Source organism: Rhinoraja longicauda, chromosome 6 (assembly GCF_053455715.1).
Source record: "Rhinoraja longicauda isolate Sanriku21f chromosome 6, sRhiLon1.1, whole genome shotgun sequence".
Classification (NCBI taxonomy): domain Eukaryota; kingdom Metazoa; phylum Chordata; class Chondrichthyes; order Rajiformes; family Arhynchobatidae; genus Rhinoraja; species Rhinoraja longicauda.
In genome coordinates, this window is record NC_135958.1 from 38,531,990 (window position 1) to 38,546,015 (window position 14,026).

Genomic DNA, 14,026 nt, shown 5'->3' on the forward strand with positions numbered 1-14,026 from the left:
GACACTGCTCACCCACGCGTGGAATGTGCTCGCTGTCTCACGAGTCCTAAAGCAAGGGAAATATTTTACAAATCTGCTGCACTTGATTTAGCCACATCTGCCTGGACCTCATCTGATGATGAGCTCCTTCACAGTAAACCCTCGTGTTAACGGACTCCTTTATAACAGATTTTGGATGTGGCGGAAGGCCCTGCCGAGACCACCCTGGCTTGCACCGTCTCCCCGCCCGTTTAGTGCCCCGGTTTCACACCCCACCCCCGACCGGCAAGATGCACCAGCGACCCCCCTTCTTCACCCACTGCCCGGACCAGAGATATGGCTGTTGTTGTGGCTCACATTCATTGTAGCAGAGGGCAGAGCTTTCATTGGGCTGCCGCTACTGACAGGATGCGTTCTGTCACCATGGGGCTCCCTACCCTCCCACCCGCTGCTTCCTGCTGGCACCGGTGGCTTTGCCCATTCCCCACTCGACTGCCGCCTCCTCCTCCCATCATTCAGTCCACTCGGCCTATCCCTAGCGTTGCCAACTGTCCCGTATTAGCCGGGAGATCCCGTATTTTGGGCTAAATTGGTTTGTCCCGTACGGGACCGCCCTTGTCCCGTATTAGGCCCTGGGGGCGCTGTAGGCTGACCAAGAGTGTTTGGGGAGCAGGGCCGAACGTGTTCGCCGAACGGACGATGCGTAGCAACCCACCTCCAGGCCCGGGCGGCCGCCATTGGTGGAGCGGGAGCACGTGGCCGCTGGCTGGGTGAGGTCACGTGGGGCGCGGGGCGGTGACGTCACCTTGTCCCGTATTTGGGAGTGAGATAGTTGGCACCCCCTACATTGTTCTCCTCTTCCCCGGAATCGCTGACATAATCCACCTTGGAAGCAGCAGCAGGTGGGAGGGGATCGAGCCCCCTGCTGACCGAGCACACCGTTACTGGTAGCGGCCTGAAGAAAGCACTGCCCCCAGTGGCTACAACGTGAGCCCCAACAGCCGTATGTGAACTGGCGAGGAAGGGCTCATTGGTGCAGCCAGGCGGCATCGGCGATTAGTTTTAAAGTGAAACTGCACAAAGTGCTGGAGTAATTCAGCCGACTGAATCAGGTCCTGGAGGAACGTCCTTTAATTCTGAGGCTATGCCCTCTAGTCCTAGATCCTCCCACTGGTGGAAACATCCTCTCCACATCCACTCTATCCAAGCCTTGATAGATGTTGATCTCAGCTGCGAATTTACTTCGTGACAGAGCATCCACAACACTGAAGAGTGAAGAACTCCCAGACTTAATTCACCCAAAACAGATGGATGCCAACTCAAACGCAGCAGAGGCTTATAAAGTTATGTGTACTTTTTTAAAATTCGGGTACTAAATTTTTTTTTGAAGGACTGAACAAAGTTGTCTCTAAGCTGCACGGTTCTACTAGTTCCACAGCTGACGTTTCCCTTTGTGAGATCAAGCTTTATTTTTTATTGTGTTTCTGTGACATTTACAGTGTCATTCATGACCACCCTGCTAATAGACACGTGCCTACAGTCAGTATTAGCCTGGTCCATGCAGACCAGGGTTTACATGATATCACATTAGAGTCGTTCATCACCCAGGAATTCTCTCCATCTCAACATGTCTTTCCCTGCTTTCAAATCAGTTCTAAAACCACCCTTCCCTTTTTCTGTAAAGTGCTCAGAGATGTCTTTCTATAGGTGAAATGCGCTTTGCAGCTGTTTTTCTACAGTGCAAGGATTTTATACATCAGATCAATGTTTCATTTCAAAAATGTCACAAAATCTTTGTCAAAGAGAACACTTGTGATCTTCGACTACAGGCGTTGTATAATTCAGCTCCCCACTTTTAAATGCCTAGTTAGTAACTCACTGTGCTAAGTAGCTTTCACTGCCCCAAGCACTAAAATACTTTGTACATGGATGTTGTTTTATAACTGTACTTGAAGCATGTAAAAAGCGCAGTTGGGAAAAGTAGGCGTGCAATTGATGGACCAATGTCGATATAGCCAATTCTAGCAGAGAATAACTGGCATATTATTAACATCTGATATTGAGGTTACTTCAGGAACATCATTTAACATGAAGGTAGACACAAAATGCTGGAGTAACTCAGCGGGTCAGGCAGCATTTCGGGAGAGAAGGAATGGGTGACGTTTCGGGTCGAGCCACGTTTGTTTTCTTGGGACTTGCTTGCGCCTCCGTCTTCTACCTCGTGGATTCCAGCTCCGGATCCAGACACCGCAGTTTGGATCCAACCCGGACTACAGGTTCCGACAGTTGATCTGCCATTTTTCACAACAGTGCTCCTTCCGTGCCCTGCGTTGTACACTGGCTACGATGTGCCGGCACCAGTAGGCCCTCGCTCTGACTCTCCCACAGCTCCGGGCTTCACTCACCCACACCTGCAACGGGCCCCAACTGCACTTCATCCAAACTTGCCGCTCCACATCATTTAACATGCTGCACCCTTGCCACCTCTGTAATGATTTGTGCCTTTCTTGCATTTATCTGTGCAGTGCTTCAATCTGGAGACTATTATTTGTTTGAGTCGGACAATGAGGAAGATGACGTATGTGTGCAGGAAGAACAGAAGCCTCCTAAACACAGTGCGTTCCAGGTACTGTACCACAGAGCTGAACTTTCAGTGAGGATAACACGGGTGTGTGCACAGAGTGATGCAGTGTGGAAACAGGTCCTTCGGCCCAACTTGCCCACACCGGTCAACATGTCCCAGCTACACTAGTCCCACCTACCCGTGTTTGTATGCTTAGAGGGTGTATCAGAGAATGATGGAGTTCAGGCTAAAACCCACATTGACCATCTGTTTGTGCACACTATATGTCCAGTTTCCACTTCACAAAGAAGGAACACTTTGGATGGTAATCCTGTTTCACTCTGCAAATCTGTTGTCAAATTCTATAGAAACAATGATGACTAACTAGAGATAAATACTAAGTGAAGGCAGGAACTGCAGATGCTGGTTTACACTGAAGATACTGTTGACACAAAATGCTGGTGTAACTCAGCGGGACGGGCAGCATCTCTGGAGAGAAGGAATTGGTGACGTTTTGGGTCGAGACCCTTCTTCAGACCGACGTAGTGATTTTTTTGTCTGAATCTTCGGTGGTGAATGCCAGAAAACTAGTCAACAAGGGAAACGAGCCATCCCCAGACACAACAACATGAACCATCGTTATACGCACGTCATGAGTGTTACTGGGCATCAGTTAGCAATTTAGGAGGCAGAGAGGGGATCTTATAGAACCATAACATTATTAAAGGATAGGACAAGCTAGATGCAGGAAACATGTTCCCGATGTTGGGGGAGTCCAGAACCAGGGGCCACTGTTTAAGAATAAAGGGTAGGCCATTTAGAGCTGAGTTGAGGAAAAACTTTTTCACCCAGAGAGTTGTGAATTTGTGGAATTCTCTGCCTCGGAAGGCAGTGGAGGTTGATTCACTGGATGCATTCAAAAGAAAGTTAGATAGAGCTCTGAGGGCTAGCGGAATCAGGGGGTATGGGGGGAAGGCAGGAATGGGGTACTGATTGTGGATGATCAGCCATGATCACATTGAATGGCGGTGTTGGCTCGAAGGGCCGAATGGCCTACTCCTGCACCTATTTTCTGTTATTTTCCTCTATCAGCTAAAGGCCATGCTCGCACATTGAAGGCAGTGGTGAATTTTATCATCAGTGTCTGGCTTTGCTAATAATCATTGTAAGCTGATGTTAATCGATCTGCAGTAATTAATCACACTGTTACTTACGATATTTTGATTTTCCTAGATGGCGTACCAAGCCTGGGTAACAAATGCAAAATTGGCCTTAAAGAAAAGAAAAGAGCATAAAAAGCTACTTCGGAAATTTAAACATGATGCTGAGACACACAGGCGATCACAAAAAGGTGAGTAAGTCCTGTTGCTAGTTACAATACATATCATTGCAAACCTTGAGATCCCACTTACACTTGGGTTGTATAGCGGTAGAGTTACTGCCTTACAGCACCAGAGACCCGGGGTCGATCCTGACCACAGGTGCTTGTCTGTACGGAGTTTGTACGTTCTCCCCGTGACCTGCGTGGGTTTTCTCCGAGATCTTCAGTTCCCACCCACACTCCAAAGACGTACAGGTTTGTAGGTTAATTGGCTTGGTATAAATGTAAATTGTCCCTAGTGTGTGTAGGGTAGTGTCAATGTGCGGGGACCGCTGGTCGGTGCGGACTCGGTGGGCCGAAGGGCCTGCTTCCACGCTGATTCTCTAAACTATACTAATCGAAACTCTGCAAATTTCTTAATATAAAAAGTCATTTAAAAATTACTTTATCTGCCTTATGTGACTGAGCAACGCATACAAATATAGGACGATTTTGGATGCCATTGGAGCGGGAAATGGCCAAGTGGACGGTCTACATTGGGCACAATGTGTGGTGAGGCTCAAGGCTTGGCACATCTTTAGACTCACACACTCCCTCAGAGCTCTAGCCAGGTTATTTGTAATGGAGAAACATATTTATTTTATATAATATAACATTTTATTATTTATTTTATATAATATAAAATTATAATATAAATATAAAATTATATTTCATGGAGAAACATGAATATGAGCAGATAGAAATAAACAGCAATAAAGCACTAATCTCAAATACTAACCACTTGGAAAAAGACTAGTAATAAGGAAAATCAATTTAATTTTAATTTCAATAAGAAAATCTTATATTCAAGCCAGACTTTCTGTATGCACTGCAACATATTTCCACAGAATTATTTTATTATCATATGAGCCGAAACAGAATAATATATATAGGTGACGTGTTTCGGGTTGAGACCCTTCTTCAGCCAATCACCCATTCCTTCTCTCCTCAGATGCTGCCTGACCTGCTGAGTTACTCCAGCATTTTGTGAATAAATACCTTTGATTTGTACCAGCATCTGCAGTTATTTTCTTACACTATATATATATATATATATATATATATTTTGTATACGAGACCAAGTGGACCCATTGGGCCCATTCCTCGTAGAGGGGGGGCAGGGAAGGGGAGAGGGTGTGACTGAGTGAGCCCTGGAACCAAAGCCTCTCCGTATTAGTGTAGCACCCTCAACCCCCCCCTCCCACTCAACCCCCTTATCCCCCCCTCCTCCCCCCACTGACCCACTCCATCCCCCCTACCCACCCCACTTGCCCCTCCCCTGCTCCCACCCCCATTTCCCCCTCCCCACCCCTATTGCCCCCTCCCTCTCCCCTCGCCCCCACCTCCCTCCCATCCCCCCACCCCCACTCTCCCTGCCCGCACCCCACTCTCCCCCACCCCCAATCTTCCCTCCTCCCCACCCCCACTCTCCCCAACCCTACTCTTCCCTCCTCCCCACCCCCACCCTGCCCTCCTCCTGACCCCCACTCTCCGCTCCACCCCCACCCCCACTCTCTCCTCCGCCCACTCTCCCCTCTTCCCCACTCTCCCCTGCCCCCCACTGTCCCCTCCCCCCACCCCCACTCTCTCTTCCCCCCACCCCACCTCCCTCACCCCCACCCTCTCCTGCCCCCTCCCCACTATTCCCCTTTCCCCCACCCCCACTCTCCCCCACCCCCACCCCCACTCTCCCCCCACCCCCACTCTCTCCTCCCCCCACTCCCCTCCTGCCCCCAACCTCCCCTCCACCCACTCGGCACCCACGCCCACTCCCGTCCGTGGACCCGTTGGCGGTGAAAGCCACTTACCACTGGCCGTGCGTGCAGAGAGGAGGAGGGAGCGCCGGCGTGCGGCTGTTGCTGTGGCCCGGCAGAGCTGGGACTATTCGAGGCTGGCGGCGACGGCTGGGTCCGGCCGAGCTGGGACTACTCAAGGCGGGCAGTGCGGCGGCCGAGTGTGAGGAGGAGGAGAAGTAAGGCCGCCATTTTTCTGGAGTCTCAACGAGGCCGTCGGTGGAAGCGGCCCTCGTCGACGATGTCGTCGGTGGAAGTGGCCACTGAAGGAGGAGGAGAAGAAGCTGCCCGCTGGGGCTTGTGTTGCGGTGATGGTGCGGGGCGCTGGGCCCGGGCGGGAGCGGGGACTCGAGGACACCGTGGGTTGAAGGGACGGAAGGGAAGGATGAATGGACTGGGTGGACAACCATCTCCCTCCTGCTCGGAGTGTCCCCCAGGTGCGGGCGAGTGGGAAGAGGGGAGAGGGGAGAGGGGATTGACCCCGGGCGGGTGGCTCCTCTGCCGGCGGCCATCTTGTTTGGTCAAGTGAGAACGGAATCGCAATTGAAGTCGTACGTGTTTCATTGTGACGTCATTTGCTGAGCATTTTGAAGAACTCGGTTAGAAAGGAAAATTTTAAACTTTAAAATCTCTCTAACTTTAAAAATATAAGACCAATTTAAATAAAATGTTTCATTTAACAGTCGCTAGGACAATGGTGATTAAGGTGGTGCTAAAATTGTGGCGCTATGATTTACCGTTTTGGCTGTAGGTCCACATGTCCACAACCAAATCTCAAAATTTCAGAAATATATATATACATACAGATATATATATATATATATATATATATATATATATATATATATATATATATATATACAAGATTTGAGTTTTATAGATAGATAGATAGATAGATAGATAGATAGATAGATAGATAGATAGATAGATAGATAGATAGATAGATAGATAGATAGATAGATAGATAGATAGATAGATAGATAGACAGATAGATAGACAGATAGATAGATAGATAGATAGATTTTAGATTTTTTTAGATTTAGAGATACAGCGCGGAAACAGGCCCTTCGGCCCACCGAGTCCGCGCCGCCCAGCGATCCCCGCACATTAACACTATCCTACACACACTAGGGACAATTTTTTTTAACATTTACCCAGTCAATTAACCTACATACGTGTACGTCTTTGGAATGTGGGAGGAAACCGAAGATCTCGGAGAAAACCCACGCAGGTCACGGGGAGAACGTACAAACTCCGTACAGACGGCGCCCGTAGTCAGGATCGAACCTGAGTCTCCGGCGCTGCATTCACTGTAAGGCAGCAATCTACCGCTGCGCCACCGTGAGACAGACAGACAGACAGACAGAGACAGACAGACAGAGACAGACAGACAGACTAGATAAACTCTTGCAGAAACTGACTGACAGTTGGAATACGTAAAGTTTTTCTTTCATATTCCCTTTTGAATTGGAATGGTCAAAAGTGCCCAGTGCATCACAAGTATTGACCTCCCCTCCATCAAAGGAATCTACAGGAATCGCTGCCTCAAAACAGCAGCCAGCACCGTCACAAAGCCCACCCCACTCTGGCCACACTCTCATCTCACTCCTGCCATTGGGAAGGTGGTACAGGGGCCCGAAAACTGTAATGTCCAGGTTTAGGAGCAGCTTCTTTCCTGCAACCATCAAACTATTAAAAGCTAAACCCTCCAAATGAGCTTCAAACTACATAGACTTGGGGGCATTGGTTTTATCTTTGCACTACACATATGACACATATATGATGTGCAGGAAGGAAATGCAGATGTTGGTTTAAACCAAAGAAAGGCACAAAAAGCTGGAGTAACTCAGCGGGTTAGACAGCATCTCTGGAGAAAAGGAACAGGTGACGTTTTGGGTCGAGACCCTTCTTCAGACTATGTACTATATTATGTATTATGCATGATGCACTATCTACAGATGTACCATTCTACACTTTTCAATTTGACTCCAGTACCCTGTAAGTAGATGTTCGAAGCTCATTCTCATAGTGCTATGTGTAAGGGAGAATGCCATTTCAAGGCATGGACGGCTCTTCTTCAAGCAAACCTTCCATTACAAGTGTTGATGCTTCTTGCCACATTAAAATGTTGAGAATTCTAACATGGTTCCACTGCATGAAAACAACCCGAACAGAATATCATTGAACTGTGCTGAGGAAGGTTAATGCTCCCTGATGTTAAACCAGACTGCAGTGTTTTCTGTGAAATGATACAAAATGTTGAGTCTGTTCATCCCTTGCAGGAGTAGAAGGTGGAGATGAAGCTTTACAACCGGAACCCTCAAATGATGAAGAAGAGGAGGAGGAGGAGGAGGAGGAGGAGGAAGAAGACGAAGAAGAAGAAAAACAATGCAAGTAGAAACTCAAAACACCATAAAGCTTGGACTTTACACATGGGAGGTTTAGTTTTTAGCTTAGTTTATTGCCATGTGTACCTGGGTACAGTGAAAAGCTTTCCAGTGAAAGGTTGTGATCAGCCTTTCTGAGGCCCATATAATGCAATTTTGAGGTGGTGGTATTCAGGGTGTTGGTGCAAGTTTTCTTCATGATAACGTTAAGTATCCCCTATGCACTTTCATCACATCTTTACACCAGAAACGAAACGGTGAATGTATGGCTGATCTCCTAAGCCTTGTGATACCACCCTGAACGCTTGCTATTTAGATGATAATCCGGCTGCCACCTTATTTGTCTGCTGTTGCTCTATCTTTTTGTCAATAATCTAGCTTCATCCTCCTTTATTTTTCGATGTGGTTTATCATTTTGTGTAACCTGCAGACTTTGATGCACAGTTCCCTGTTCTCAGATCCAGCTCATTGCTGAGAGTAAGGTGATGTCCAGGAAACATTCTGGTTAGGGGGCGCCACTGAGCCAAAAAAATAATATTATAGTCAATACTATTTTTTGGAACAAAAAGGACAAGACTTCTACTGCCATCAAAATCAAATCCTGTACAGTTATTTTTCTCATTTGCTGTGAGATTAATTTCTTACCCTGAAATTACAAGAAAATATAATACCCATGGCAACATTTGTCTACATGTGTTATAACTTGTACAAGGACCGTGGAGGGGGAAAAAAAAGTTTGGAAGTTATCATAAGCCATCATAGATAAGAAATATTGAAGAAATAGGAAATTAAGAAATATTGTCAACTGGAGTAATGTGATTTTGGTGAATAACAATAGAAAGGATGTTTAGGATTTGGGGGGGGGAACAGATGAGATTTGCTCACATGGTGGCAATTGTGTTCAGACCCCAGTGCCGCTGGGTTCTCCACCACCCCCCGTAGAAACATATTAGGAGTAGCTTTGTTGGAACTGCTCCAACTCATGGATATTTGGATCGGATATATCTTCCTTTTGGAGTTATGCTGATGACAAACATGTAAGATGGCTGGTATAAAAAAACACAGTTCATGTGCGAAAGGAATGTTTTTTGTTGTGTTAGGATTTGGAACATGTGACAGAAATAGATTCAATGACAATTTACAAAAAAGGCATTTGAACAATCATGCCAGCAAAGGAGTGTTTAGAGTTGCGGGGAAAGGGCAGGAGCGGGGGCCCATTGGATTGCTTCTGGGACAGGCAAGGTCGGCTAAATGGCCTCTCTATTTACTAGGTTAATTCCCGGAATGGCGGGACTGTCATATGTTGAAAGACTGGAGCGACTAGGCTTGTATACACTGGAATTTAGAAGGATGAGAGGGGATCTTATCGAAACGTATAAGATTATTAAGGGGTTGGAAACGATAGAGGCAGGAAACATGTTCCCAATGTTGGGGGGGGTCCAGAACCAGGGGCCACAGTTTAAGAATAAGGGGTAGGCCATTTAGAATGGAGATGAGGAAAAACTTTTTCAGTCAGAGAGTTGTGAATCTGTGGAATTCTCTGCCTCAGAAGGCAGTGGAGGCCAATTCTCTGAATGCATTCAAGAGAGAGCTAGATAGAGCTCTTAAGGATAGCGGAGTCAGGGGGTATGGGGAGAAGGCAGGAACGGGGTACTGATTGAGAATGATCAGCCATGATCACATTGAATGGCGGTGCTGGCTCGAAGGGCCGAATGGCCTCCTCCTGCACCTGTTGTCTATTGTCTATGTGCTATTTCATTCTTTGATTTGTGCTGGAATTCTTCACTGATTCTAATGATAGCCTGCTCCGTTGTCTTACAGCTAAGGGCAATGTAATACAGCGTCTAACTTATATTCTGAGATTTCTCTGGGTGCTGTTCCTAGCCATGGTTGATGGACTGACACAATGGCTAAACACGCTCGCAAAGCAATATCTTGATACCTTCACTGTTCTGTGGCTCGAGCGCTATCTGTTGACACAGAAACTTGCTCAAGTAAGTACTCGAACCACTTTTCTTTGAAGGAGACGTATTCATAAACATTTTTTTCTAAAATGAAACATTTACAAATAAATCCTGTTCAAAATGTATCTTCTGAATTTAGCAAACGATTGTGCTGCCATTTTAATAGATCTTCTAATTGACTGTATGTACAAGAACCAATTGCATTTTGTTTAATAGTTCAATAAAGTTAATCTTTTAAGACTTGGACATGAATTTTCACCTTTCTCCGGTACCAAAAAGAATCTAATATGATTTATGTTTGATTTCGCTTCTTGCAGATTTCTCACATTCCCACTGCGTGATTTTTATTTATATTGTTGTCTCTTCAGGGTGAGGGAATGCCAGTACCTCTAGCTGGTTTTAATGGGACATCAGAAGATAACAATCGGCCACAGCAACAGAACATGGAGCCTGAAGAAACAACAGCGGAGAGTAGTCCACAACTCAATGCCGCATCAAGGCACGTGCATAAGTCCATTTTCATAGGCATTTTACCTAGATTTTAGCAATGTGGATTTCTACTTTCGGAAGTGGCGGCAATCTTAAGAATGGTGAAGATCCCTGATGAGGGTTGGGTGCAGGAGGAGGCCATTCGGCCCTTCGAGCCAGCACCGCCATTCAATGTGATCATGGCTGATCATTCTCAATCAATACCCCGTTCCTGCCTTCTCCCCATACCGCCTGACTCCGCTATCCTTAAGAGCTCCATCTAGCTCTCTCTTGAATGCATTCAGAGAATTGGCCTCCACTGCCTTCTGACGCAGAGAATTCCACAGATTTACAACTCTCTGACTGAAAATGTTTTTCCTCATCTCAGTTCTAAATGGCCTACCCCTTATTCTTAAACTGTGGCCCCTTTATCTCTAAACTAAAACTAAGCTAATCTCCCAAAAGTCTTTTTGAAGACACTGATTCTATGTCCACCGCCATATCGGGAGCAAGTTCCAGATCACCATGAACTCTGCTAAAAATAAAGTTGTCCTCGCATTCCATTCTATCGTTTGCACAAATTTAAATTTTGGGGGAAAAATAGATGTTATTCAGTGTGATCGTAAGTTCAGCCAACTCAGAGGAAGGTGGCAGATGGGACTTAGTCAACATCCCTGCCGTTCTCTGTTGAGGGTGGCGAGGTTGGGACACCGACCACCTGCTGCCGAGGGAGCAGAAATTCATGAGAGGGGACGAGTCGGCTCAATGATGCACAATGGAAATCAGCTGTCGGAAGAAAATGTTATTTCCACTCTCTGTTTATTGCGTATACTTTTTCAATTCAGTAACTCTGAAGAAGAACAAGAAGCCGTGACGATCCGTGACAAGAGAAAAGCAGGTCCCGAGAGCGGCAAAATCACAGAGATTGAAGAACAAAGTCTGGCTGTAGATTCCCCGGAATCGGCCGAATCTGCCACAGTCTCAGAGGAGACAAATGTCTATCCCATCGCCCGCACTAAAACTGCCAGCGAGCTGCTGGCAAGCAGGTACAGCATTGACAAGGAGCCAATTTTGGAAATTGGTCTTTTTGAAACCTTATGGATATGTGACCAAAACTGCACTGTGTTCATTGTTCTTTCTGATGTTCTGTTTTAACTTGAATTACAGTGACATGAAATGGATGACAAATATCCCTTTCAATGGTCCCATTTGCAAAAATTCAAATTTATGTGATGTTTTGATGTGATGTGATGTCTTAACAAGGGGAAGGAGTTGTACAGTTAGAAGGGGAAGGAGTTCCCCTTAAGAAGGGGAAGGAGTTGTACAGTTTGATAGCCACAGGGAAGAAGGATCTCCTGTGGCGTTCTGTGCTGCATCTTGGTGGAACCAGTCTGTTGATGAAGGTGCTCCTCAGGTTGACCAGTATGTCATGGAGGGGGTGAGCTGTATGGTCCAAGATGCTCCGCAGTTTGAGGAGCATCCTTCCCTCCAAGACCACCTCCCATCAATCCAACTCCACCCCCAGGACGGAGCCAGCCTTCTTTTAGTTTCATTTATTTAGTTTAGAGATACAGCGCAGAAACAGGCCCTTCGGCCCATCGGTTCCCCTCCGACCAGCGATACCCGCACATTAACACTATCCTACCACTAGGGACAATTTTTACATTTACCAAGCCAATTAACCTACAAACCTGTACGTCTTTGGATGTGGGAGGAAACCGAAGATCTCGGAGAAAACCCACGCAGGTCACTGGGAGAATGTACAAACTCCGTACAGACAACACCCGTGGTCAGGATCGAACCCAGGTATCTGGCGCTGCATTTGGTGTAAGGGAGCAACTCTATCGCTGCGCCACCGTGACCGCCCAAGTAACATACCCTTGATAAGTATGTTAATCCTGACGTATTACCTAAACGTATATGAAATGCTGTTCCTCCAGTTTGCATGTGGCCTCACTCAGGCAATGCAGGAGGACATTGAGGCCCAGGACAGAAAGGGTCAGTATGGGATTGGGAAGGGGAATTAAAATGGTTGGCAAGATTTCAGATGAGGTGGACAAGAGTCTGTCTGTTTCACTTGGAAGGACTGCTGAAGTCCCTGGATGGATGTGAAGGAGGGGGTATAGGGACAGGTATTATATGTGCACCTCCTCTAACCTCGTCTACTATAGACAATAGGTGCAGGAGGAGGCCATTCAGCCCTTCGAGCCAGCACCGCCATTCAATGTGATCATGGCTGATCATTCTCAATCAGTACCCCGTTCCTGCCTTCTCCCCATACCCCCTGACTCCGCTATCCTTAAGAGCTCTATCTAGCTCTTTCTTGAATGCATTCAGAGAATTGGCCTCCACTGCCCTCTGAGGCAGAGAATTCCACAGATTCACAACTCTCTGACTGAAAAAGTTTTTCCTCATCTCAGTTCTAAATGGCCTACCCCTTATTCTTAAACTGTGGCCCCTGGTTCTGGACTCCCCCAACATTGGGAACATGTTTGTGCTCGGTGCTCCCGATGTGGCCTCCTTTACACTGACGAGACCAAAGGTAGACCATTGCACCGAACCAGGTGCATTAAAGATGTCATAGTTCTTGTAAAATTGTCATGGGATGGTCTCTTGATTAGGTGACAGTGTATGTTACAAAGGTAACCTTTTACCGTTAATACCTGTGCTTTCGATTTTTTAAGCCACTACTACATTGAAGAATTGGAAGAGTCTGAGAAGTTTTATGACTGCCAGAATCGGCTGTTGAAACTGGTGTTTGCAATGTACTACGTCATTGCTGCGAAATCTGAACTGGCTTGTTACTTCATCATCATCCTGAACAACATGACGTCTGCCTCTGTAATCACACTGGTCCTCCCCATCCTCATGTTCCTCTGGGCAATGCTGTCCATCCCGCGGCCTAGTAAACGATTCTGGATGACAGCAATCATCTACACTGAGGTGAGCTGGGAGAGCTTTGCATATTTATCACGCCACGGATTTATGTGTTGTGAAGGTACATAAGTACGCTAACATATCGTTGTATTTTTAGATGCTTAAAAAGCAGTGGCGTTTGCAGTTTTCCTCTGTTTTGATAACAACATGAAGTATGGAGTTTGGCCAAATTAGATTTTTCATTGATTAAAATCTGTACCACATAATCTACATTGGCTGAGAAGATGGGAATACCTATTTCACAGGGGACAAATAAATAAGGTAGACATAAAATGCTGGCGTAACTCAGCAGGTCAGGCAGCATCTCAGGAGAGAAGGAATGGGTGACGTTTCGTGTCGAGACCCTTCTTCAGACTGATGTCAGTGGGGCGGGACAAAGGAAGGATATAGGTGGAGACAGGAAGATAGAGGGAGAACTGGGAAGGGGGAGGGGAAGAGAGGGACAGAGGAACAATCTAAAGTTGGAGAGTTCAATGTTCATACTGCTGGGCTGCAAGCTGTCCAGGCGAAATATGAGGTGCTGTTCCTCCAATTTCCGGTGGGCCTTACAGATGGAATACCTACGTTTGTATCAC

General features: G+C 46.5%; 1 protein-coding gene across 1 annotated transcript in view; it reads left to right on the forward strand.

Moving 5' to 3' along the window:
- The window catches only part of piezo1 (piezo type mechanosensitive ion channel component 1 (Er blood group)), a 168,761-nt gene that overhangs the window by 125,658 nt on the left and 29,077 nt on the right, over nt 1-14,026 (forward strand). Inside the window, exons 31-37 of the mRNA XM_078401557.1 lie at nt 2,505-2,605; nt 3,776-3,893; nt 7,978-8,085; nt 9,904-10,076; nt 10,415-10,545; nt 11,360-11,560; nt 13,199-13,457. Coding sequence (XP_078257683.1) covers nt 2,505-2,605; nt 3,776-3,893; nt 7,978-8,085; nt 9,904-10,076; nt 10,415-10,545; nt 11,360-11,560; nt 13,199-13,457 — 1,091 coding nt within the window. The remainder of the gene's footprint in view (nt 1-2,504; nt 2,606-3,775; nt 3,894-7,977; nt 8,086-9,903; nt 10,077-10,414; nt 10,546-11,359; nt 11,561-13,198; nt 13,458-14,026) is intronic.